The sequence below is a fragment of the Thalia democratica genome, chromosome 1 (genome assembly GCF_965202585.1).
Source record: "Thalia democratica chromosome 1, ktThaDemo2.hap1.1, whole genome shotgun sequence".
Lineage (NCBI taxonomy): Eukaryota > Metazoa > Chordata > Thaliacea > Salpida > Salpidae > Thalia > Thalia democratica.
The window spans coordinates 51,293,058-51,320,444 of NC_139165.1; the positions used below are offsets into that span (position 1 = coordinate 51,293,058).

The window sequence follows — 27,387 nt, forward strand, 5'->3', positions numbered from 1 at the left end:
TACTGTAACCATGAAACTTTTATTTCTGGTAACATGTGTTTTATTAAATACTAAGTATACAAATGCAGTAAACAATTCATATGGAGAATTGCCTCAGGTTATTAAAGAAAAAGTTTATTTGTTACATATGTTACTAAAACAAATTTTTTTGACATTCAAAATTGTAATTGCGTAATAAAAAATAACTATTTTTTTTGTTATGTTATAATTGCTTTTAAGCAATAAGTCTTAACATAAAAATATTTTAGCCACAGTACAAAGAACTTCCTAGTGAATTTCCTTTAGGAGCTTTATCAGGCCTTTTCAGTATGGCAAGAGGATTTGTTAACATGGTGTTTGTTAACTTCAAGGACTTTACAGGTTTCAATGCCTTGTGGCTTGTAATTATAAAAAGGATTAAATTGTATAGAATGTATTATGGGCATAGAAATGGTCCAACATTTTTTTTACTAAAAATAGCATTTGCTCTTATATGAAAGTTTTAAGTACTAAATACAAGCCAGTTTTTATAGAACTAGAATATCTTATTTAACTTTTGTAATAAGTTTCTGATACAAATGTATTGACCGAAAACTTTTTTGGGATCAATTTTTTGGGAAATTTAAAAAATCACTATAAATCTATGTTTTTCTTCATTTTTTGAGCTAGAGACTTCAAACTTTCAGGAAAAGTTTCTTTTACATTTTAAAATAATTTTAATGTTGCAATTCTAAAAATAATAAAATAAAATTATTTTAGATAAAAAAAAATTAATAAAAATCAAAAAAATCTTGCTTTAAATAGTTTTAAAATTTAATAATGGACTTTCTGTGAAAATTAGAAGATTACTCAAAAAATGAAGGAGAAGATAGATTTTTAATGAAATAGTCTTTTATTGCGTTTTTGATATGTGCCTTCCATTAAGAATCTATTGAGGTCACCAAATTTATTTTAGATAAAAAAAAAATTAATAAAAATCAAAAAAATCTTGCTTTAAATAGTTTTAAAATTTAATAATGGACTTTCTGTGAAAATTAGAAGATTACTCAAAAAATGAAGGAGAAGATAGATTTTTAATGAAATAGTCTTTTATTGCGTTTTTGATATGTGCCTTCCATTAAGAATCTATTGAGGTCACCAAATTTGATCGCTTATATCTCAAAAACTAATTTGAGTTTTTTTAAGTGGTAAAAAATGTCTGATAGCTCATATAAAACTCTATAAATAAGATTACTTTGTAAAAATCAAGGTGGACCCCCTATGCTGTTATGATATGTTTTGTATGTTATGTTGTGGAAATATATAAAAGTTAAAACAAAACCTCTTTAATGCTCTTTATATGTTAAGGCTTTTAAGTTGATTTCTTATTTTAAAGAGTGTTTACTTAAATGTTATGCTCCAATTTTTACTAACAGTGCTATTCTAATCAGTATTATGTTATTATTTTTTTTTTTAGTTTAAATACTGATTTTTATTTTATAATGGTTTAAATTTTAAGTAAAAATGTTAGTAGTTAAAATTAAATATATACTAGTAATTAGTATGTTTTTTTGATAAAGAAAGTTACATTCACCCATTTTTTAAGCTTTAAAAGTAGCTCAATTTTCATTATATATGTTATTTTGAATTTATTCTTTCAAGAATTTATTTTACAAACTAAGTTTTGGTCAAAGACCTCCTCAGTGCTCAAATAAATCTAAAAATGTGACAGTCATGGAAAATAGCATTTAAACGATTAAATTAGAATAACATTTATTTGCCTAATTATTTAATTAATTATTTAATTTAATTGCTTAAATGCTATTTTTTATGACTGTCACATATCTTTTTAGATTTATTTAAGCACTGACGAGGTCTTTGACCAAAACTTAGTTTGTAAAATAAATTCTTGAAAGAATAAATTTATTATTTCTCTTCCAGTAGTTGAGATATCTCTATTTGTTTTCTTAAAACCAAAACATATAATATATGTTATTTTGATAATTTTTTTATATAGTTATCTACTAACAGAATTGCTTTGTTTTTGATTATTTATAATCATCAACTGTTTTTTTTACTTAGTATGAAAAGTTTTAGTACAGTTTTAATAAATTAAGTATTTTGTTAAATACTTATATTATTTTTAGATCTGTTTGAAAAAATTCTGGACAGTGTTTTGGATAACAGCGTACTAAACTATCTTCTAACTGAATGGCGACAAGTAATTTTAACTGATTTCAAATCAGTTTAAAATAAAGTTTAATATTTTTTTTTCCAGATACTGGTTTTTCAAAAAGGATTAATCGGTTGTTTAGTCTTTGGAGTTTTGTTTATTATCCTAGTAATACTTGGAGGAATGATGACTTTTTTATGTAGATGTTGCTGTAGCAAATGCGGAGGAAGATATGGCCAGTCTAGGGAGCGAGCTTACAGCCAAAAAAGAGTATGGCTGACATACATGATGATTGTTTTCATTATTTTGACATTGTAAGTATTTAATATTACATACTCCAGTTGTTTTTTATAAAAGTAATGTAGTAGTACATATTTTTTATGTAACTGCTTTGATGGTAAAACCTATTTTTAATTATCTTTATTTAATATGATTAGTAAAAGTATATTTATAAGTTTTGATGTAATTGAAACTTAATTGTGTGGATCTTTTATGTAACCATTTTTTTCAGTTTGCCATGTATGTTTATTTATTTAACAAGTGGCTGGATTACTGATACACTAACAAATGTACCCACACAAACGGATCCTAGAATAGAAAATTTAGCTATTTATGTTGAAAACTTACCTAAGCAACTAGAGTTCCAGACAGATCAATTAGGTGTGCTAACAACAGATATTTTGGACATTGTCGATAGTAAGTTAAATTGAAATGGTTTAATTTTTATTTAAAATTTGTATGTTTTTTTTGAGTGGTGTAATGTAAAGTTTTAAGTGAGAATTAAGATAAAGTAACATGTTTTTTTTTTAACTACAAATTTGGGTTTAATCAAATTTATTACAATTAGGAAAAAACTAGAATTTTATTGTAACAAAAATCCAAGTGTTCAAATTATTATGGTTTCCTTTACTTAACTTATTTTATTTGTTTAGTTTTTGACTAATTTTTTTTCACATTCTTTAAAAATAACACTAATTCAAAAATAGAAGTTTATATTGTTTATATTTATTAACTTATGTATTAACAAAATCTAAATTTTACTGAAGCTTGTTGTTTTCTTAATAAGCTCAAGTTATTAAAAACTAACCAATATGATAGTGCAATGGATAATAATAGTATTTTTTGTACTTTAAAATGCTTTCAGTAAACTTACAAAATTATTGTTCTTGTTATTTCTGTTATTTTTTAATAAGCATAAAGTTAAAAATACTAATTTACCTTATAATTTACTTTTTTTACTTAGTAACAAAAACTAAATCAACTGTTAAATAATAATATAATTGAGGTAATTTTAAGTTCTGATATATACTATTTGCTGATAAATAACAGATCTAAATGAAACAATTGGAAAAAGTTTGTTAGATGATGCATTAAAAATTGCCCAACCAACTTTAGGTAATCTTGAAGAAATTGAAGGAAGTTAGTTTTGTTGAATAGTTTGAAAAAGATTTTTTAAATTGAACTATTCATTGTTTTATTTTATAAACTACTAATGTTTAAAATTTATATTATAATTTTTTCAGTATTATGATAGATTCTTAAAAGTAATTTTAAGTTTTATAAATAAAACTTTGCTTAAACTTGTCCTGACTTCGTATTTTTTTGAAAGCATTTAAACCTAATTTACTTTTAACAGTTCTAAATAAAACAAAGGATATTGCTTCTAATGCAAATGGAACTTTATCGAATCTTACAAGGGATATGAATAATCTAAAACAAGAAACTCAAGGTTTAACAGATAAAATTACTTCGGAAATAGATGAAGAAAGTGCTTGTAACTCAGAACCTATAAAGTCTACTTGCGATGAAATTAAAAATCAATTAAATGCAGATTTAAATTTAGATTATGATGCTACTAAAGTAAGACTACAATTATTAACCAGATACCTATTTATCTACTTCCTTTACTGTATTTAATTTAATTTTTTTTAAATCTGTGAAAATAAAAGTTGGCATGTTTAATTGAAAAAAAAAAGAACAGAGGCTCAGTTTCTATCTTACTATTAATAACTACTCTATTTTTTGTTGCTAAATATGTTATGTCTTAATAAAAATAAAAATAATGTTATTTTTAAAGTTGTAGTAACTAAGATAAACTCTCAATATTTGGTTAACAAAGTATTTTGTTTTTAGGTAGTACAGCTTTTATTGACTTAGTTAAAATTCAGATGACTTACATGAAAAATAGTAAGCAGTTTTAAAACAAATTTAAGCTTTTAATAAGTCAGTTTATACTTCTCTTCGTGGCTTTATAAAAGTCCATCTTTTTTTTTTGCCACATTTAAAATTTTTCATTGTTTTGTAAATTGTTTAAGTTACTTAAGTCTTTCTGTTTTGTGTCTTTCAATGTTTTTCATAACTAGTATTATTAAAATTTAATAAAAAACTTTTAGTTTTTAACCTACTTATACATTGTAACAGCCATCAGTTATTAAAACTAGTGACAGACCGAATCCAGCTGGATCTGAGTTTAATTGATTAAAAAGAGCATGATTAGTTTTTATTTTTGGAAATAAAAGTTTTTAGTTAAAAATATTATACTAAAGTTATAACTATAAGTCCCTACAAAACACAAGGCTCTACTAAGCAAACCATCAAACACAAGCAATTTCACAGTATTATATAATATTACAAACAGTTTATGAAAAACTATACTGAATAAATTTACAAACATTAACAAATCTTTTCTTTAATTACGTAAAGTAGAAAGCAGATAATTAACCTTAATAAATTTTTTCTATGTTCTATAACCAAGTTCATTAGATTGTAAATCAATAAGCCAAAAAGTATTTATCTAATTTAATTAGTAGCTAGAACAAAGTAATATGCAATAAAGAGTAATTTATAAAATTTTGATTTAAAACAAATTTGGATCCGACCGAATCCTAGTTTGTAGATTTAGCAGATCACTAATTAAAACACACTGTAATTGTAATTTATTTAATCTTTTGTCAAAGTTATTCTACACTCAAATAATGATGCATGTAGACAATTTAGGAAGAGCTAAAACATATTTATAAGCAACTCATACAAAAAAGATAGTATTAATGTGTTTAAGAAAAATCAGGGTTGCCTGACAATCAGGCTAGTTTGGACTTTTTAGAAAAACTTAAGCTGACGCAGGCTAGTTTCGATGTTTTTTATAAATCTCAGATAATTTTTTGTTTATGAGTTTAATTTTTTGATGTTATTTTTTCTCACTTCTAAGTTTAAATAGTTCAACTTAAGCATACTTAAAACTTCTACAATTTTGTATAAATGAAACTTATATACTTGTTGTAAGATCTTGCATATTTCAGTTACAATTATGTAAACGGTTATTTAAACAAATTATTAGAATTTTTATAAAGGGTGAACCTACTTTGAGTTTGAACACTTCAAATTAACTGTTTGATTTACTCAGAGTAGACAAATCAGTATACTCTTTTATAGTTTTAATTAGTTTTTGACCTTGATGTTTTTTATTAAGTTGTACAGGTATGGATCTTTATACTCAAAAAAAAAGTTGAAAATCTATTTAAACATTTATATACTGTATCTTATATAGTACATCTTTTAATAAATTTTATCAATTTGATGTTAATTTAACTGTAATTTGTTTTTCATAGCTTATAAAAAATTTTTACTAAAATATTTTAGAATATTTTATTTGATTAACAAAAAGTTTTAGTCCTTTGTTTTTGAATATTAGTTTATAAAATCATATACCTATAAAATGTACTGAGGTAGAAGTACATGTTGTTAATTCTTAAAATTGAATTTACTTAAAGTTAAAATTGGTTTGTTAAAGATTCTTTACGATTTGATAAAAGACTTAATTTTCAGCTGAATACGAATGACATTAAAAGTTCTATTGAGAAGTTAAACGACATAAAGATTGGAAAGGAAATAGATAAAGTTGAAGAAGAGATAAAAAGCATTCCTCAAATAATTGAAGATAGCTCAAAAGATGCAAGAAAAGGTTTTCTAAATGTCAAAGCTTGTTTATAAAACTTTAAACTTTATTTATATTATTTATATAAGACTTAGTTCATGGTCTAACATAAGAAGTTTGTGAAGTGCAATATTACTCACACTACTTAGACAGAATAAGTGTACTTGTAATAGCAATTTTTTGTCATTATAAAATAAGTTTAATATAGTTTTGCTGAACTACTTAAGATATTCTCCATTACTTGGTTAGTATAGTAACAATATTTTACATTTGATAAAATATAGCACATTTAAAGGATAGATCAAGTCTCAGAAAAATTACTTTTTAACTTTCCCAATGTTTTTATAGTTATTTTCACAGAATTGAGATATGATAAAACTAAAAAAAATACGTTTTTGATTAATAGTATAAAAAGTATAATTATTTATATAACTTGCGATTGTTTATAAAGTTCTTATGAATTTATAAAAATTTTTTAAAGAGTACTCAAATGAAGAAAGTGCAAAATCCATTTAACTTATTTTTGATAGCTAAAATAGAAATTTTAAAGTTCTAACCAATTAGCTATAACCACGTTTGTTAAGCGGTAGCATTAATTTAGTTGTTTGTTTTAAGTATGTACATATTTTTACTTGGTATAAACTAGAAATCAACAAAAAAATATTTGTTTTTAGTTTTAACCACTAACTGTATAATTGATTATTGCTAAGGCCATAGGTTATCAAGGTACTATTAAAAATACATTAGCTATAATATGAAAGCTTAAAGTATAATGTCAATTGTTACAGAGTAAAAATTTTTCAAGTAACTTATAATATAGCTATTTTGTAAAAAAATCTGATCTTAACGTTTAGACTACAATTTCTTTATAAATTTAAAATTTTACTACAAATCTCTTTTTGTTTTATTATTTATTTACTGAGCTAAAAACCTAAACTTTTCATAAAATTATTATTTAATTTGCTTAAAAGATTGCTAGTATTTAAGTTGAAAAAAAGTTCTTTGAATACAGTAACCTCTCGCTTATTTACGCACATTGTGTCCACAGAAAAAGTGCGTAAAGATATGAGAGGTCGTAAAGAAACGAGAGGTACCAAATATACTCACTATAATGGGTGTTTTTTAATATTGCTTCTAGTTAAAAGTAGACTGGGCACTTTCATTTACAAATATGAAAACAACAGATCGAACTATACATATATTAAAAAAAGAGTTTGAATTTCTCTAAAATAATAATAATACGAGTAGAAATAATTTAACTATTTTAATAATAAGTGGAAATTATCTTAATCTTTATTTATATGTAACATTTATATTCTATTCTACTTAGCAAATTAAATTTATAATTAAGCATTTCTTTACAATTATAAAATGGTGTTTATTAATATATAGGGCAAGACTGCTGTATTATTTCTTTGTGTTTTAAACTCTAATTATTTCATTATACTTTCATTATTAAACACTGTCATGTTTATTTCAGAATTTTGATTTAATCTCTTATTGTTAACAAAATTTCTGATATACTGAGGTTTAACTAAATGTTTATCAATTAGTCAAGGAACATAAATTTACAAAGTCTAAAGATAAAGAGAGGTGCGTTAGCATTCAAAAACGTATTTTAATTTAAAAATATACATTAAACGTATTTGTGCAATGTTAAAAAAAAAAATATTTTCTGAATTTTATATAATTCTGAAATGCGTAACTAAACGAGAGTGCGTAACGTCACGAGTGCGTAAAGATCCGATAGGTTACTGTAGACAAATATTTTTTCATTAAATAAATTTTCTCTGTAGAAACATTCAAATACTAGTAACGGACTAACTGTAAGTGAAAGAAGTTAAGGTAAAAAATGTAAGAGGAATTATTTTTTTTAGTGAACTATTCTTTTCTGCTTTATCAGTTTTGCTGCTTACTTAAAGAATCTACTAAACTCACCGGCTTTGATCCTAGCCAACTCCAATGTTACTTTTGAAATATTTAAGCAGAAAGTGTCTGATGACTGATAAAAAAATCTACAAAGTAAGATCGACTTATCAAAAACAAGCTGGAATTTTGTATGGTCTTGATTACACTTTATTATTTGAAAAAGTGAAAATTACAACCAACTATGATTACAGTATTGTACATTTTAATAAAACCTTTCAAAAACAATAATATAACTAAATAGTATCCATAACTTTAAAAACAATACTTTAAACAACTGTATTTTTTACAATGTTATTATAAAGTTATCTGCTAGGTTTGTTCATTAACAATTGATAATAGTACTCTCAGACTGTGTTATTTAAACTGTGCATAAAATATATCTTACACTTCACACAAAGTATATTGATTTATATTTATTTTGTTTGTGATAGTCGTTTAATATATTTTAGATCTGTTTAAATTTTGTTTAATATCTTAAGTACAAAGATTGTTGTATAAAGTATTAGTAAATTCCTATAAAAATAGTTTTTGAATTTATATCGTATAGTTAATTTAAAAATCCGTCTGAGCAAAACTAAGTTCACTAGTTTTAAGTTTTTTAAATTTACCAAGTTTTAATGATTTTCAGGAAATAATTTTCAAGTATAAATTAGTTTATGAATTAATTTCACTTAAAAAGGTTTACACAAAAATTATGAATTTTGTTATAAAATAATCATAATCGAGTAAGGTATTGTCAACTACAGACAACTCTAAAAATCATCAACAATTTACTGCAGATATCTATGTTATGCTCATATGACGAACTGTAATTTTAGTTTTTAACAAATTTAATGGTTTTCAAGTAAAACTTTAACGAGTTTTATTTAAAATTGAATGTTATTTTGTACTACGCTCTATAAATAAAACGCTAAATAATTTCAAAGTATATTACTGACGTAATAAAATTGTTCTCCCACATGACGCAACATACATTAAATTTAGCAGCAAAAAATGTCAGCAATGATTCATAGAATTATTTTGACTGAGCATCATTAAAAGCGGAACAGCTCAAGAACAAAGCTAAAAATAACCGAAGCCTTGTAGTAGAAATTTGACACATGTAATTATAATGTTGGTGGCATTAGAAAACCAATGGGGCGTACCGATAACCACTCACCCATTTAGCACATTTACTTTTTAATTTATTTATTTTTGTTTTCTTCAGAATATACTTGGAATTTACAAAGTCTATGTATAGTTTTTAATGAAACGAATTTGCAATTACACATAAGCATGTTGCACATTTGCAGTTTTTATTGTTTGAATTAGTAGTATGAAATTTATATTACACTTTAATTAATAGATTGTAAAATTTTCTTGAAATCCATTGTACTTCAATTAAAATTATGTCTGCTTTTTATAACTTTACATAACTAATAAAGAAATTTATATGTCTAAAATTTGTAACAGATATAGAAGATGAACTGTTTAAAGTAACGAATGATACCATAGGACAAATAAAAGATTTGATTACTGCTAATTATACTAAAAGTATTACTTCTAGTATAAGATCCTTTAAGGGAACAATTAGAAATGGCACCGAAGCTATGCTACAATACAATCATTATCAGTATGTTAAACTTTTTAAAGTTCTATTTAGATAAACAAGTAATTTTAACTAAAAAGTCTCCTTTAAACAACCCAGTTCGTTTTTAGTAATAACTTTTTGTTAAAAATTATTATAGATTAATATATTCCAAATAAAAAAGAGACTTTGATTGCACAAAGTTGTATTTTTGGTACAACAAGTTATCTTTATAAATCAAAATACAAACATTTACTTTAATTTATATCTATTAAAGCTTTGACGGTTACGATAATTGAATTATTTGTAGTAATGTGTATGTGTAATACTTACTATAAACAACTAATGTAATAGATATAAAAATTAATTTAAGTTTGATAGAAGTTTAAAAAAGTTTTTGTACTAAAAATTGTTTTTTGTTTTGTCAAAACTGTTTAATCAATAATAAATAAGAATTGTAAGATAGTTAATTTTTAAAATATAAGTTTAGCAGTATTATGTAAGTATCAAGGAAAACTCTTTAAATACAGTATAGTAAAACTTTTGTTTGTAAGTTTTCTGTAAAGTAGTTTACTTTTGTTTTTATCTGTTTAATGTTAAAAATAATGGTGTATACACCTAAAGTAAACTCTTTAAACACAGTATAGTAAAACTTTTTTTTGTAAGTTTTCAATAAAGTAGTTTCTCTAGTTTTTATTTTTTTAATATTAAAGTTAATGGTTTACTTGATTGAGCATCAGCCCACAAATAAGTTTTATAATGCATTTGTGTTTTTTTTTGCTACTTTAAACAAGTTTGACCTTGTATTCTGTTATTTCTTATACAGTTTTAGTATAATTAAATTTGAATATATAGTTATTTTCTTCTTAGTACATACTAAACATTGATTCTCTATTTTGTTACAGAGTGTATGCATGTATGATATTGGCATCTATGATACTTATATCTCTTGTTTTTTACTTTCTTGGAACAATACTAGGTACAGTTTATTTCAACCCAGTCGTTGAAGATAGAAGTTTTATGTCTAGTTTAGGAGGAGTTTTTATGATATTGTAAGTTTCTGACATTATATTTAAAAATTTAAATCGATATGTCCACACCAATATTAGTTGATTCTATGTTGTTTATACTTAGACATTTACGTAAAACAAATTGAATTAAATTTATCAAACTGAATCAATTTTAACTGAGCCGCTGGATGGACTTTAAAAAACTTTGTTTAGAAATGCGAATTTCAAAAACTATAAAACAAATGTTTCATGTAGCTTATTGCTACAATCATCAGTTTTAATGATTCCAATGAATTAGAAATTATCACTCAAATGTACAGTACAGGAATAACCAATTACACAACAAACATTATGAAGTAATTTTGAGTTTTTCTAGGGCGTGTTTTGTGCAAAAAATATAACTTTGCTCCAAACTAATAACTACTAAAAATAGTTTATTTGAGCTTTTTTAGATTTACGTTCTAAATTTAAAGCAATTAAAAAAACAAAAAAACTTAAGTTTAAATTATTTGCTTAGCATATGTTCATTTCATATTATTGCTTTCTCCTGTTCAAGATCCTTAATTAGGTTTTCTAAAGAGGTATAAATTAGACAGCTTTTCAATTTTTTTGCAATGACCTTAATTTGACGTATTTAAAGTATTTATACTCAACTTTATAAAAAAGTATCTATTTTTCTTTTGAAATACGATGGATATCTTGTAAAATCAATAGAACTTACCTAATAAAACTATATAAATAATTTAATATTAAATTTATCTAACTCTTTTTAGCTTTCAAGAAAGTTAATTTATTATTTAAACTTAAGTTGCTGAGCAGCCCCACGCTTATCTTTTATTCGCTTTTTGTTGTAAAAATTTCATATGCATATTATTTAATTTTCAACTTTTTAAAGTATTAGATCTCAGCACAAATTTTTTACCAAAAAATTTTCAAAAAACCCTGCTTTTTTAATGACTTACTTAATAATGTTGCAGTGGAACATTTTTTTCGTTTATTTTTGCGTGGGTGATTATGATACTTGTCATCATATTTTTTGCTGTTGGTGGTCACGGTGAAAGATACATTTGTCAACCAGTAGCTCGACCTTATGAATTATTTACGGTATGTTTTTATCATTAAATTTTTAATGAACTAGCACTTGGTTTTATTTTTTATCATATCAGTAATGGTTAGTTTATTATAAAAGTTTACAACATTAATTGGTAAACAGTTTTATTCACCAAAAAAAAGCTAACATAGACATAGTTTTTTATTAAAACGTTTATGTTTTTTTACCGTGAAGATAGCGCATCTATACTTTTTATTTACATGAATTAAAACTGGTTGTAAACATGATGTTAAAAAATCAGTTAGATTAAATTTAATAAAAAAGTTTTTTATGTTGAACTTATTGTTTCAATGTTAAAAAGCTGATAAAGCTACAAAGTATTTAATTATAAAAATTTGATTAGATTACTAATTTTAATTAACCAGTATTTATTACGGCCATCATCAACAAAGTTGAGATGCTTCGCACCATCAATGATAAATAATGAACTATACACCACTACCATCAACAACAGTGCCCGGGAACGTCCTGACAAAACCGGTTGTGGGTTGTCTCGGACACTGTTGTTGATGCTCGTGTATTACTCATTATTTATAATTTTTATTAGGTCACAAATTGTACATTAAATTACATTGTACATAAATAAAAAAATAATTTAAATATAATTAGAACTTATAAATATAGTTTAGTTTATTTAAAAACCTTAAAATTTTAGTGGTTGCAAACACCAACGGAAAATAATTCGACGTCGCCTCTTGAAAAGTATGGGCTCGCTGATTATGTCAAAGTCAAAGATATTGAACTTAATTTTGAGCATTTACTTACGTTAGTTCGATAGCATGTATAAATTTTCTTTATAACAAATTGTTTTTAAGTTTTTGAACAGTTCCATCTTTTAGAGTTGCAGACTTTTAAAATAGTATAAACTCTTGTAGTGAAGTAATTGCTAAATATGAACGAAGTTGAAAAAATTTCTCTTTCAAATTTTATAAAATCTTAATATGATAAAAATTTGGAATATAAAGTTTTCAAATACTTCAACTTACTACAACTTCATATATAAACCTATGACTTTTTGCTGTGCTATCTTGATAACATAATTCTATTTGATTCCTAACTTTAGAAACGTTTCGGATCTAATAAATTATAGAACTCGAAAAACTTGTAATTATATTTTACCAAGCTTATTTCGTTTGAATCTTTTCACATGTTATTAATATATATTATTATTAAATTTTCTACTTATATTTTTAATCATATTCTTAAAAGGTCTTGCGAAAGTGATAAATCCTTGTACGAATCACTACGTTTGAACAGCACTAACTACAATACAACTTACTTAAAGAAGGAAGTTTCACAAGTATTTACTGAAATACGTAATCAAGTTGAAAAGGCGATCCCAGACACCATAGATATCGAGTTTGTAGTTAACAATTAGTTTTAATAAATAATGTGCAAATATCTCTTAATTTCAAAAAGTATTGATATTTGTTTATACTAAAGGTATAATTAAATATTTTCACTTTTTTAAATTTTGTGTAGTTAAAAGTCAATTAAGTCTACGTAAGTTTGTGACTTGTATTAATATAAATAGTAGGTATTAAGGTAAAAGCTTTAAATATAGAATCTACTTGTAACCTCTGTTTAAAAAAGTTTTGTAAAATTTTTGGAAAAAAAAATTGCTTTAAAGAATGAATAATGTTGTAACATTTTATTAAACTTAATATTTTTTTTATATTCACTTGATTAACTATTAAGTACATCGTAAAAGTTTGGTTAAACTATCATTTAAAGTTTGTTGGAGTTAAAAATATAGTAGTTATAATTCGTTATTAAATAGTTTGCTGTTGATTTAACCACAATTAGTTATTACATATATTCTTTGTTTAAAAGCTATTTTAATGAACTTGAACAAATAGTTGTAATATTGAATTTAGATAAATTTAGGTATCTCATAAATCTGTATTTAATTTACAGCGTTTTTCCTAAGGATGTTGAAGACCGAATTGACGATTTTAAAGATACGGGTTTAAAAGATGTTGATTTAGATGAGGCTTTTGAAGAGGTAAATACTTTTAACAAAATTATAACTTAAATTATTTCCTATTTTATCGCACAATAATACTTTTTAGTAAATCAAAGAATGATGTTAAAGCAACTGTTTGTAACTTATTTGTTTTAATTTGTAAATTTTGCAAGTATTTTTGTTTTCTGATCGTTGCCTATTTTCAATTTGAAGATTTTTTCATCGATTACTTAAATAAAATTAAAGTAGTTTATTTCTAAAAGTATAGTTTAAATTTATAGATTTAATGTATCAAATGTTATTTAACCAAACATGTTAATAATAAATGTTTAATAAGTTTCATGTTTAATAAGTTGCACTTCCGAATTTTTTAAGACCAGGATAATAAAAAGCTAGAAAAAAAAAAGCTATATTAATATTTTTTAATTCTAAGGAGGTATCAGCTTATATAAATACAATAAAAGTTACATTTTTTAATGTGTTTTGTGTATTTATTTACATTGCCTACCTTTTTAAAGCTATTGTGTTTAATATACGAAGCCATATTAGTTGATAACAGTTAGACATAGTTGTAACTGTTTCTAGTAAATTTAATAATCTTAAACTAATCTCTACTAATTTAAAACTTGTTTTTTAAAACAATTGAATGTACTTTTAAAGTAAAAAAAGACCTTGCTTTGAGCTATGACGTCAAAACGGTTGTCTGCTTCTGAATCTTTACCAATTGTTCCTAAAATTCTCCAAAATTTATTTTTTTAGATTAAGTGTGTGATGCAGGTATGACGTGTGATATGCTGCTTGATTTTTTCAAACGTTTTAGTTCAGTCCTAAACAACCAACATTAATTTTGAAAGAAACAAAGAAACTTAAAATAAGAATAAACGCAAACAAACACATACAACTTAACACTTGTACAATAGAATTTTGAAACAGACCAAACTAAACTTGTTTGTTTGTGTGAATTTATAACTTTTTTTGCTAAGTTAACTTGGTTTTGCTTTGATAATTGCTGCGAAAGCCATCAAACAGTTGTTAGAAACATCAAAGATTAGTTTTACTTTATTAAAAATAGTTATATATAAAGTAGTTATTTATAGCTTCAGGTCATTTATAAAAAAAACAAAATGTTTAATTAAAATTCATAAAGTTCATAACAAACTTGTAAAAGTTAAGGTTTGTAGATATTATAACAATTTAGTTTATATAAATTTTAAAAGGCTAATAAAGGATTGAAAACTGTCAATCTCACAAGATTCACGAATTTTTTGGGTGAAAAGTCGTCAGAAATACGTTCGACTGCCCCTGCTGCGAGTGTAAGTCAAATACTTCTGATTTATAATCTGATTTCTGGGTTATGCTTAGTTTAACTTAGTATTTAGAAGATTTATCTTATTTATTACATTATTTTAAATAACAAAAAAGTGCAAAAAAAACCTTAGGCTTATAAATAAGATTTTCATTTGCAATCAAAAAAGTAATCGGTTATTAATCTTTTATGATATCTTTTAAATTAAAAACTTCCAGGCTTTTGCTGATAAAATAGATGGATGGAAAAGTAGCGTGGAGGATATAAGAGATAACAATATTCCAGCTATCGAGTCAGACATTAAAGGTTTAGAAGATGTTGCAAACGATTTAAAAAAATTGGATAATAATGTGACTGTGAGTTGCTTTCAAACTTTTGTATAGTTATTATTTATTTGTTATAAGTTTTTTGTACGTATTTGAAAATAAAACTTACTGAATAAAGAATTACTTCCTGATTGGAAATCGTAGAAAATAAAAAATTAAAATATCTGTGTTTTTTAGTTTGTTTTTGTATATTTAAATTCAAGTCTAGAAAGCCTTTAATGTAAAAATAGTGTACGAATGTTTTAGTTTCTTATCTTGTTTTTAAATTAACAATACTTGTCACTACTATTTTCTTAACAGCTAATTTTATTACAAAAAGAACTTTTTAGGCTCACTTACGATTAGCTATCAAAGTTAGAATGATTAAAAAAAAACAGATAAACTTTAAAATATCCGTGCAATTGACTCTTTTATTTTTTGTATATTTGTTTACGACCACTAAACTGCATCGAATAATTATACAAGACTTAATCTAAAACACTTGTAAATATTTTTATTGTAAATATATTTAGAAACTTGTCGATGATATAAAAGTAAATTTGGATGAATTAAACAAGGAAATTCAAAATGCTTCACTAATTCGAACAGAGGCTGATAAATTTGCAAACTATATAATTGGTTTAGTGAAAGGATATGTAGACTGGGCTTTTTATCAGGTTTTTAATCTACTACATGATATTCATAAAGAAATTTTTATACTTAAAAACAATTATTTAGCTTAAATAGTTAGTGTAGTATTAAAACAATGTGTTGAAAATAATTACATAATAGTTTGTTTAGTATCTAAAAGTAATTATAGTGTTTGTTTAAATTTATCTCTAGTATTTTATTATACTCTAAACTTGTTAAGTTTATTTATCACTATAAAAGGCCCACACCTAGTAACAGCCCAAAAAACCTGGAAAACTGGAAAAACCTAGAATTTGACAATTTTGGCTAAAAAAACCTAGAACTTCGTACAAAAATCGTAAAAAAACCTGGATTTTTTTTCAAATTTTTGTTTTTTCACATTTTTGGTCTAATAAAAATAGAAATTTGACTTAAAAAAAGTGTATACCAGTTTTTAATTAATAATTGATAAATTATTAATTAAATTATAGATCTTATTAATGAAACTTTTTTTTACTTGCATTTCCATTGTATTGAATGTTCTGTAAAGTCAGTCAACAACAACCTATTTCTGACTGATACAGAGTTTACATAAGAGTTTACATTAAGAGAAAACTAAGATCAAGAGCTAAATAAGAGCAGAGCTAAATAAAAGTGTCTGATGCAATGTTTTTTGCCCAACGTATTTATAGCAGCTTTAATGAATCTTAACTTTATAGAATAAGTTATAAGTCATTAGTTGCGGTTTAATGTTTTGATTAATTATAGTTAATAGTTTGGATTTGACTATGATAAAAGCATAAAAGTTATTGTAAATATAATTAATCTGATATCTCTGTGTGGTTATAAGATTTTTTTATTAAGTGTTTTTGTTACCTTTTTTTAGTTGGTTTCATTTTTTAGCTTTATGTAATCTATACACTTTAGGCTTTCTTTTTTTATTTTTAATCAATTCTATTACTTGAGCAAAAAACTGTAAATTAACAAAATATATTAAGTTAAAAATTGAAATACGTTTCATGTTTAACAGAAGTTATGTTTGTTAAAGCAATAAATACCTTTAAAGAGGTTATGAGTATCAACAACTTGAAGATGCCAGTACTAATAATAGTAATACTGTATCATTTAAGTAGTTTCAGTCTATCAAAAAACTCCTTTTTTAACTTAAGATTAATTTACTACAAAGAATGATCAAAAAAAACTTTCAAAAACCTGGAAGAAACTCTGAAAACCTAGAAGAAATTTTGAAAACCTGGAGTAAATTTGCCAAAAGTGTTTGGCCGCCCTGTAGTAAGGAACGACTAGTTAGTATTACATTTACTCATCATTAGTTAACAAGTTCGAAAGTTTAACAAAAATGAACTTCAAAAGTAGACAAAATGTTTAAATAATGCTGGTCAATATACATATTTTATTCTTTATAAAAACAAATTATACAGTAATCTTCCTTTATTCTACCCTTGGAAGATTACTGTATAATTTGTTTTTATTTTATTCCAGTGAAGTTACTTCACTAGGATCTTTTTTTAGCAAACAATTAAAACTATATTTTGAACAGTTATTTTATTCTTTATAATTTTAAAAGAACAATATTAATTGATGTTTTGGGTGAAGAGTTTTATTTTTATATAATGAATTATTTATAAAATAGAAAGTTTTTGTGCAACACTTGAAACTAACAAAAGTCATTGCATTTTCTCAAAACCTTGTTTAAAAAGTTTTTAATCAACTTATATTAATTTTATGAAGGTCGACTTATAGATCAACAAAGTTTAAAAAAATATACATAACAATGAAATTAATTATGAGTTCCTCATAAATTCTAGGTTAAAGCTTAAAACACTTCAGTTTAATTAATTCAATCTTTTTTAAGCAATACCAAGTCATATAAAAACTTCAAACTAGGTCTATATCTAAAAAAGTAAAATAGAAAACTTTTTTAATCTGTTATTTGTTTTAAATCGATATTTGTTTTGAGTTTTATATGACAAAATACTTATGTTATAATTTTTTCGTTATTTAACTTTCCTGTAGGGTAGGTAATACTTAAAATAATGATTTGATTAATATAAGTTATATACATTCTTGAAAATACAGTAAACAGTTAAATAATTCTAGGAAATATGATAATTTGTATAAAAATTACCAAATTAGTCGTTACGTGAACTAAACATTTAATTTTACCAAAAAAGTTAAACTTTGAATAAGTTTTATTTCTAACTAAAAAATAACAAAATGTAATGCATATATGTAAATTAAATGTTATATTTAATTTTATATAATTTAACCAACCAGTTAGTGCAACTAACTGTGCTTTAACGCAGTTCACCCAAAACCTACTGTGCATAGGTGCACTTTGGGAAACACTGGTCTTAAGTATCATATCAAAAAGTTAGTTAAAGTATTTAAATAGGTCGAAAATGAGTTTGGAGGGTGCTCACCTGTATTTAATTTGTACACTGGACTTGTTGGAGTTGGATGCCTATACATAATAAATATGATGGTATGTTGTTTTTATATTCTTTTAACTAAAAGTAGCAATTTGATAGAAATTATTATCATAAGCTTTGCTCTGTAACAACAAATTACAACCATTTAACTTATAGTTACAATATTCAGTGAAATATTTAACGATTTAGAATGGATTGTGGTTTTCACTCGGCTGGGCAGCGTTTCTCATGATACCTACTGCAGTAATTGCAATGAAACTTGCAAAGTGGTATAGGAGACAAGCTCAGAAAGTGTAAGCTTGTATAAATATTATTAATTTTTACTTCAATCAAATGTGATTTTTATAAACTTGTGTTCTTCAAATGTCAATGAAAAAAAAGTTTTGTTACTGTATGTTGTTCAATAAAAAAAACTAAGTTGTTAAAGTCATAGAAGTTCCACAATTTTTTTACAAATATTAACATTAACCCTCATTTGAAAAGCTCAAGTGATAAAAATACATGATAGAAATTTTAATTAATTTTTGAGATATTGTCATTATATTTTAGTTTGCTTTAAATCAAACAATAGAAAGTTCTCAACTTAAGTAGTCTTAAGGAGATTAATTATATATTTAGTTTTGTTATTAAATAATAATAATTAATAATTATTATAATTTAGAGAATAATTAATAATAAAAAACATATTGTCAGTATAGTAAAAAGTTTCTTATACAAACTTAAGGAAACAATATTTTCGTAATTGATTTTCACGGATTTTTTTTTTTAATTTTCTTAAAATATATCTTTTCCTTCAATTTTTAAAGTAATTAACTCAAATATTATATGAACTGATCATTGCATCATAAAAAAGAATCGTATTGTAACACTTTTTATCAATTTAAAAGTAAGCATACTATGGCCAAAGTTATAAAAACAATCTTACAATAAATGTGTTTATTATTTTTTAAATATTATACTGAGAAAGTTTGACAACGATTGCTTAAAAGCTGTGGGAGAAGATTTACTTTAAATGAAGTTTTTTTTTTTTTTGCATTTTCTTTTTGATCTTTGCATAAGGATCCTGTTGAACTCACCGACTTTGTATTCTTATATCTCTAAAACTAATCTGAATTATAAAATAAAAGGTACAAAGCAAATTCTATCTGAGTAAAAGATCTTCAAAATAAGGTCAACTTGTAAAAAACTTGTGCTCTTACCCTCCATGTCCTTAGTTATCAAATTTTGCAAACTTTTATTGAATTTTTTAATTTAAAATCCAGTAAAAATGTTATTTTCAAGTATAATAGAAAAACATTTTACTCTTAAATTTAATTAATCTAGAACTGATTTTATTTCAAAGCAAAAGTATATTTTTATTAAAATGAACTATCACGACTTAAATTTTGAAATATAATTTTTGAAATTCCGTTAGCTTGAAATTTCCCAAAACAAAATTAAAATGTATAATTTTATTTAAACACTAACGCTTCTTGAACTTTTATAAATTTATGCTTTTGGTTTATTTATTCTGTATACATTTTTTATTAGTCATTTAAAATTGGTTATGAAACAATGGTTTTTACGATGACACTATAAAAACTCATTAAAGTTTTTATACCTAACTCATTTTGTAAGTAATAATCTTAGTAAGAACTTTTTTTGTATTGACTTATTATATTATTTATACTTGTACTAGCTTGTAAGCTAGTTTCGTTAAAACTTATAAAAGCAATACTTTTAATATAACAAAATATTAAGGCCATAGGGGGGGTCCACTTTGTTTTTTACAACTTGATCTTATTTTATAGAATTTAATCTGAGCTATCAGACACTTTTAACCGCTTAAAAAAACTCAAAGTAACTTTTGAGATATAAGCAATCAAAGAAAGGGCGTTCAATAGGTTCCTTATGGAAGGCGAAAACTAAAAATGCGAAAAAAGACTATTTCACTAAAAATCTATCTCCTCCTTCATTTTTTGAGTAATCTTTCTCAAATTTTTACAGAATGTATATCATTAAACTTTAAAGAGATCTATTGTAGGAATTTTTTTAATTTTGAGTAAAAAAAAAAATTATTGTCAAAAAAATACCCTTTTTTTTAGTTTTTTGTGGATAAAATTTTTATTTTTCAAAACTTCAAAAATTCCAACATTCAGATTCTTCAAAATATTAAAAGGAACATTTCCTGAAAATTTGAAGTCTCTAGGTCAAAAAATGAAGGAGAAGATAGGTTTTTAGTGAATTTTAAAATTTCCGAGAAAATTAACCCCGAAAAATTTACGGTCCATACGTTTATACTGGAAAATTTTTACAAAAAGTTAAATATCTCAAAAGTTAAATGATATTTTTGAATTCTATAAAAACTGGCTTATAGTTTGTACTTTAAGCTTTCATATAAAAGCCAAAGTTAATTTTTATAAAAAAAAATGTTGGACCCCCCCCTATGGCCTTAAGTTTGTTCATAGTTATTGTTCTAACAGTTTTAAAGTTATTTTCTAGTTTTTTGACTTTTTTTGACTTTTTAATTATAATAGGATGATATTGCCAATAAGTAGTTACTCAAATGAAACAAGCTTTATGACGAATGAAAAAAGTTTAGATAACATTTATAACTATTTCAGAACTGAGGAATTTGAACTAGACGAATATCCCGCTAAGTAAGTGACGTCCAATGTTAAGTTTTTTTCGATAAATAACAATAAAATTGAATATTTAGTTCACTATGTTACTAAATAATACTTTTTACTTCCGGGTGTACTTTAAAGTATTTTTAGCTACTAACATAATTATAAAAGTTAATTTAGCGGCAAAGTTAAACATAATAATTGTTTAGCAAAATATTGAATATAATATTTCCGTAAACTTATTAATCCTCGTAGTTGGTCAAGTTATCTTCAATTTTATTTTACTTTTGAAGTTCGGAAAATTTTAACTGCAAATACACTTTACTTATACTTTTATTTAAAAAAAATGAATTTCTTTTCAAAATACGGCTTTGTTTCACTGTCTTTACTTGCTATTCCTTATTTTATTAGATATTTTATATTTTTAAATTTTATATGATCCTTTTTAGTTAAGCTGAAATATTGAATTTTTTATTCTATTATTCTCTATAGTTATTTCGTTTAAAAAAGATATTTTAAATATTTGGTGTACAATTATTTAAAATAATTACAGCCAAGTCATTTCCTCAGATGAAGTTTCAGAAAATGAAGAATAAGGTTTTACATAGAGCTCTTAAAAAGTCAAAGATTTATAGAAGTTATTTGGTGTTGTTTTACGTTTTAAATTCGGTGGAATTGTTTTGTTTCGAGATTAAAGACAGTTAAAAGCTTATAAGAAAATCAAAACTAAAAAAAAGTTATACTAGTCAAAAGTTGTTTGTATTACATTGACAGAAAACTTATATAAAAACTGTTTTATTTATGAAAGTAGAAAAGTTCTAGTTTTACAAAAACAACTTGAGATTTATTTATGGTTTGTTTTTCTATATAAACTTAGTAGAATGCTGTATTGATTTTTTAGTAATTCAGTTTTTAAAAGCTTTTTTCTAGTGTAATAACAGATAAGTTTTCACAATTAGTAATAAAATTTTTGTATTTAGTCACTCTTCTGTTACTTAAAAGCTAAGTTTTATCTTTTTACAAAGAGTATAGTTTTGTTAATAGAACTGAAAGATTATCTTTTCTAATAAAATCAAAAAATGGTTTAGTTTATAACTTTCAATCTAAAATGATTTTATCATTAGTTTTTTTTTAGTTTTCTTTCAAGCATTTTCATAATAATTTCCTTTTATTACTTCACTTGAGTTGTTGTTTTAGTTTTCAATAAGTTAATGTTTTCTATTTTTTGAATTAAAAAATTATTTAATACTTATATACATTTTAAGTTTAAATGTTTACTAGTAGAAAATCACATTTTTGTATTAAATTAGTGAATCATTAAAACACTCTACATTTTTAAAAATCTACTTTGCTATACAGACATATGCACTTTCTGTCATTTTTCTTTTATTTCTTACTTTTCTTCTAACTTTGAACAAATTTTAACTAAACTATGATAAGTAAAGTGTTTTTGCAGCAAAAGTTTTCAAAAAATTTAAAATATAAATTAAATTATATCAAAAAGTTAACGAGGAATTGTAATGTAGATCAAGAGGCACTTCTAGATTGACTATGCGCCCTAGGTGAGTTTATAATAAGTTGAAAAAAAAATAATTTGATTCTTTTGAAGCTTTAAAACTAATAAATACGTTTGATGACCGAAGTTACGAAGTTTCTTACAAAATTTTAATTTTAAGCTAAAACTGACAATAACACGCAATCACACTGACTAACTGATCTATATCACGATCAATAAGCACAACGTTTTAACATTTCGTCTTAGTCTAACAAAAATTAATTAAACAACGCCACAGATCAAAAAAGTTCAGCCTAGCTGTGAAAAGCAATAACAGAATAAAAAGTACTGAAACTCTCACTGATAAGTCATTAGAGTCAGTTTTAGAGCCAAACAAGATAAGTGTGTTAGATAAAACTATCACCATTGAAGAAAAAGTAGAAAGTGGTAGAAAGTCCAGTTTAACTATAATAGATGAAAGTATGAAAAACTCGTACGAAAAAGTTGAAAATAGTGTAGAAAAGCTACCGACAGACAATAATGCCTTTGATGCATTGTACAAAGCAATAGAAAACAGTGATCAAGAATTAACTAGGTATTTAATACATACTTTTTTAATATTATTTATGTTAGTTTAATTATTAGATCAGCCTATTAAATGACTCAGTTTATTTTTTTCACGACAAGTTGACAGAATTAGCCTTTTTTAATTTTCCTTACTATAATTATACTAAATTTTTTATCATTTTTATTTTGGAACTTAATATTTTAAAGGGAAGATGAGGCTTTAGTGGAACAGAGTAGTGAAATATTTTTTGAAAAGTTATGGAACAGTGCAGTTGAGTTCACAGGAAATAAAAATGAAAAGTTAGATGAAAAAAAGGAGGAGTCTTAGGTTTGTTATACAAAAAGAAATTAAGTTTTTACGCTAGGTTTTAGAAATATTTTCAGGTTGAGATAAAGCAAAGTAATGTGGTGCTCAAAAAATCTGTTTAATAATGGCATATGTGATTAATTTTTGTTTTAAATTAATGTTTAATTTTTAGTAAAAGAGATTTGACTTTTTAGTCGCCATGTTTTTTTTTATGTAATTACTGTTTAAAATTTTGTGAATTATTTAATTTAGAGATTACAATTCTTCACTTTATCATCGCAACTGCTAATAAAGGTAAACTCAGATTTAACTAGCTAATTAATGCATGAAAAAAAAGTTGTTTGTGTGTAGAAAACTTACGGGGACTATAACATAATTTAATAAAATACATTGTTGTCTAAAAACTAAAGTTTAAATTTCGGACTAACCTTATTTAAAAGTTTTTTTTCAGATGTTTAAAATTAAAAATAAAATTTATAATTTATAAATTGCTAAAAGTTTTCTCAATAATACAAGTTTTGTTTTACAAAACAAGTTAGATCATTTTTATTCAGTGTAAGTGATGTTTTAACTTAATCGCTGTTGCCTTAGTTTTTAATAACTTCAAAACTTTTAATTTTTATTTAACAAACGATTGTCTTTCAAAATATCTTTGTTTGTAAAACAACAGCTTATCTTAAGTACAATAACTTAAAACCTTGAATTATTGAGTTTTTTTTACGAATTGTTTCAAAATTTTAACTAGCATGTTATAATTTTTTTATTTCGTTGTAAATGACTTAAGTCAAGAATTCTTTTTTGCTTTTGACATGGTTGCCAAAAAACCTTGAAGTTGAGAAATTTTGAAAAAAACTAGAATTTTGAACAAAAATCACTAAAAAACCTGCAATTTTAAACAAATTTACATATCAAGTAATAAAATTTCGATTTGACACAAAAAATATATTGTAAAGATAAAATATTTATTCCTCATAATTTTTTATTTATTTAAAAACATATTTAAAGAAACTTTTAAATATCATTTAAATGTTGTTATACTATTTAACACAATATTCTACGTTTGAATTAATTCTAAACTAAAAATAGACCGTAAAACGTGTAAATTTAAAAACCTGGAAGAAATTTTGAAAAACTGGAGAAAATTTGCAAAAAAAATTTGGCAATCCTGTTTTTACTAATTTAATAAAGTCTTTGTAAAATTTGTTTTTATATACGTTTAAAATAAAATTATAAACCTAAGTTATTATTTAGAATTTTTATTGTTTGTTTTATGAAACTAATTTTGCATTATTTTAATTGAAACTGATTTAAAACTGTCCAACACAAAAAATGAAATTGTATTACTTTAGAATAGTTTTTGCAAATTGTGTGAAATAAAGTTTTGTTTAGAATTGCATGTGTTGTGTCGTTGTTGCAATGCCTGATTAGACTTGAAACATAGTATGGTTTTTTTAGCTATTGACTTTTATAAACTCATTACTCTATATATTTTAATTAAGCTAAATAAGTAAGAAAGTTCTACAGAAAAAAAACAGTTATTATGTTGACCTAATTCAAAATCATAAGTTAAAAATTAATGAAATGGTTAAATAAAAAATTTTACTAAATATTTTATTTCAAAGTTTTGTAAAACTGACATATATTAATTAATATTACACAGTTGTAAAAATATATTATTTACAAAAACATATTTTTGGATACCTTTTATTGAAATAGATAAATATATATACACATTTTTTATTCTTAAAGGTTTGCCTTTGTTTCTGAAAAATTAATAAAATACCTTTTTAATTTATAGTACAAACCTAAAGTGTTAACTGTTTCACGTGTTTTGTTCTACAGTTAAATTTTTTTTGCTGGTTTGCTTAATCAATAAATTCAACAAACAACAGGTCTGCAAAGATACACCCAAGCGAAAATTACTGAAGTAAGTTTATGCAGCTGCTGAAAGAGCCAAAAAATCACAACACCCACTACAATCTATACAGATGCCTTATTTTTGCATTGCTTTTTTATTTCAAGACTTCTTTCTGAACAAATGCCTGTGTTTGTTCAATTACACACGAGTTTTACGACGCACCTGAAGTGTTATATTTTTTTATTGCACCAATTCATACATTCTTCAACTTGACAACAAGCCACCTTTCTTACCGCTATTTTTGTTTTTACTGTGAAGATTATTTTTTAGTCGATCAGGTACATATTAGTAGAAAAAAAAAGTTATTTTAGTCTCGTAATTACAATTGTAATCATCATTATACACACTATATTTAGCAACGTCTTGGTTAGTTCTGTAATTAACTTCACAGGTAATTGGTTGTTGTTTTTTACTGCCAACCATTACGAAAATTGTACAAAAACATTGTCTTTTTTTTAAATCACTTTTTTTACAAAACCAGTATTTTCAGCATTAGTAGAAAGTCTGGTTTTATAAGCATAACGTTCAATACTATAAACATACTTGCCTTTTTTATATTATTAAAATTTAACTGTGTGATTTAGCATCTTCAACCTCTAATTTATAGAAAGCCTTAACCATTTCTTTTTTTTAACCTTTAAACGTATTTTGTTCTATGCTAAAACAAATTATTATATTTTCTTTCACAATTTTCATAGTATTTTGACTTTTTGTTTATAATTCTTAGAAAATTCTAAAATAATTTTTTTTTGATGTTCTATGTTTAATATGTTTTACTAAGAAAATTTTATTTTTTAACACACAAGTTTAGTTTAAGATTTAGCTATAATTAAAAAAAAAACTATGTACACAATTTCAAACTGAAATAACTTTTTAAAGTTCTTTATAGTTTTTGCTGACTTCATGTAAATTTTTAATTAAGTGTTTTGTTTATTCATATTCTTCACTATGGTCGACATAAGCAATAAATATAGAATTTCCTAACATGATAGTTAGTGGGTACTAATTACTTTTACTTATTGTTAACTCGATAAGGTAAACGTTTTTTTTAAATTATAAAAAAAGATAATGTCCGCTCGGTGGTGCTGCGTCTACCAGACCAACTCAATTTACTTTATAATTACTTGTTATAGACCTTAAAATCAAACTTAAAATCCAATTTATAAGTTATTAACAAACTAAATAATAGTTATTGTTTTAACTCTTAATAACTTTGTAATCGAACTATATTACTACATTACAAACTAAATTATAAATACTTACATCAATTACTTATTAGTAATTTTGTAAGTTTTGTATTACAAAGTAATTATTAGTTATTGGGTTGCTTGACAAACGATAAAGAATAGATCAAAAGACTTACAGAGGAGTTTTAAGTTTCCAACAAATTTCCAAACTACAAAATTAGATCTTATTACAAGGCGGCAAAACTCTAATTTATTTTTGTTTGAAAATTTTTTAATCAAGACGGAACTATTGAATATATTTAAAAAACACACATAAACTTTAACGCTTTTAACATTGATTTACGGCATATCACAGTAAATTCAAATAAGTACTGAACATTTCTTTTCAACTTATTTATTAAGCATTTACCATTAAAGATTACTTTGGCGAAAGTCTACAGCACCTAAATCTGGGCTTTCGTTCGCCATGAGACAAGCTCGAGTTAACATAAAGGTTTATCATATCACTTCGATCATCAGACAACAAGATCATTTTGACTTAAATACTAATTTTGACCCGAGAAATACTCTCTCAACTAAGTCTGCAGTCGACAATCAAGGAATAAACGTGCAAAATTACCCTGGTTTTACCATCTGACCAAGAACCCTTGTTTATACACAAGGTTATCATCTTACTTAAGGCATATTTTGTAGTATCACATTTTTCAAAACTTGGCCAAGTTATTGTGTGAAAAAGATAGCAGGAGCTGTACTAACAAAAGAATCTGCTGGTATACCATCACTGGCTGGTGCTTTACAAGAAGTCATCTCAGTAAGAGCTTCAGCGAGTTCGTTTGTAGTTAGTTCGCTATCCAGGTCATTTATTGTTAGTAGTTTATTCATGTGGTTAAGTGTGTCGTTAGTAATAACATTTTATGTAGAACAAAAGTGTTAAACCCATCTACATAAATGTTTATTCCTACTATGTA

At 24.4% G+C, this 27,387-nt stretch overlaps 1 protein-coding gene across 4 annotated transcripts; it reads left to right on the top strand.

Moving 5' to 3' along the window:
• On the top strand, positions 1-26,025 carry LOC145828482 (prominin-1-A-like). 4 transcript variants are annotated; one of them, XM_082936240.1, is made up of 23 exons: positions 1-97; positions 249-360; positions 2,106-2,179; positions 2,237-2,445; positions 2,643-2,827; positions 3,461-3,550; positions 3,768-3,991; positions 5,957-6,092; positions 9,447-9,606; positions 10,467-10,613; positions 11,549-11,675; positions 12,338-12,447; positions 12,892-13,041; positions 13,600-13,687; positions 14,866-14,961; positions 15,173-15,310; positions 15,793-15,936; positions 18,303-18,392; positions 18,529-18,632; positions 20,943-20,978; positions 22,472-22,507; positions 23,567-23,608; positions 25,207-26,025. In XM_082936240.1, exons 1-22 carry the CDS (start codon positions 11-13, stop codon positions 23,601-23,603), a joined length of 2,580 nt encoding a protein of 859 aa, XP_082792366.1. In that variant the 5' UTR covers positions 1-10; the 3' UTR covers positions 23,604-23,608; positions 25,207-26,025. The 4 variants fall into 4 exon arrangements, with proteins under 4 accessions (XP_082792366.1, XP_082792373.1, XP_082792379.1 ...); XM_082936247.1 differs by lacking the exon at positions 23,567-23,608; XM_082936253.1 differs by lacking the exon at positions 22,472-22,507.
• The last annotated feature ends 1,362 nt before the right edge of the window (positions 26,026-27,387 follow it).

Coding starts and splice junctions, on each gene's coding strand:
- LOC145828482 (XM_082936240.1), top strand. CDS start 11: ATGAAACTTTTATTTCTGGTAACATGTGTTTTATTAAATACTAAGTAT. Junction 3,551..3,767: donor TCTTGAAGAAATTGAAGGAA/GTTAGTTTTGTT, acceptor TACTTTTAACAG/TTCTAAATAAAACAAAGGAT. Junction 12,448..12,891: donor AATTTTGAGCATTTACTTAC/GTTAGTTCGATA, acceptor TATTCTTAAAAG/GTCTTGCGAAAGTGATAAAT.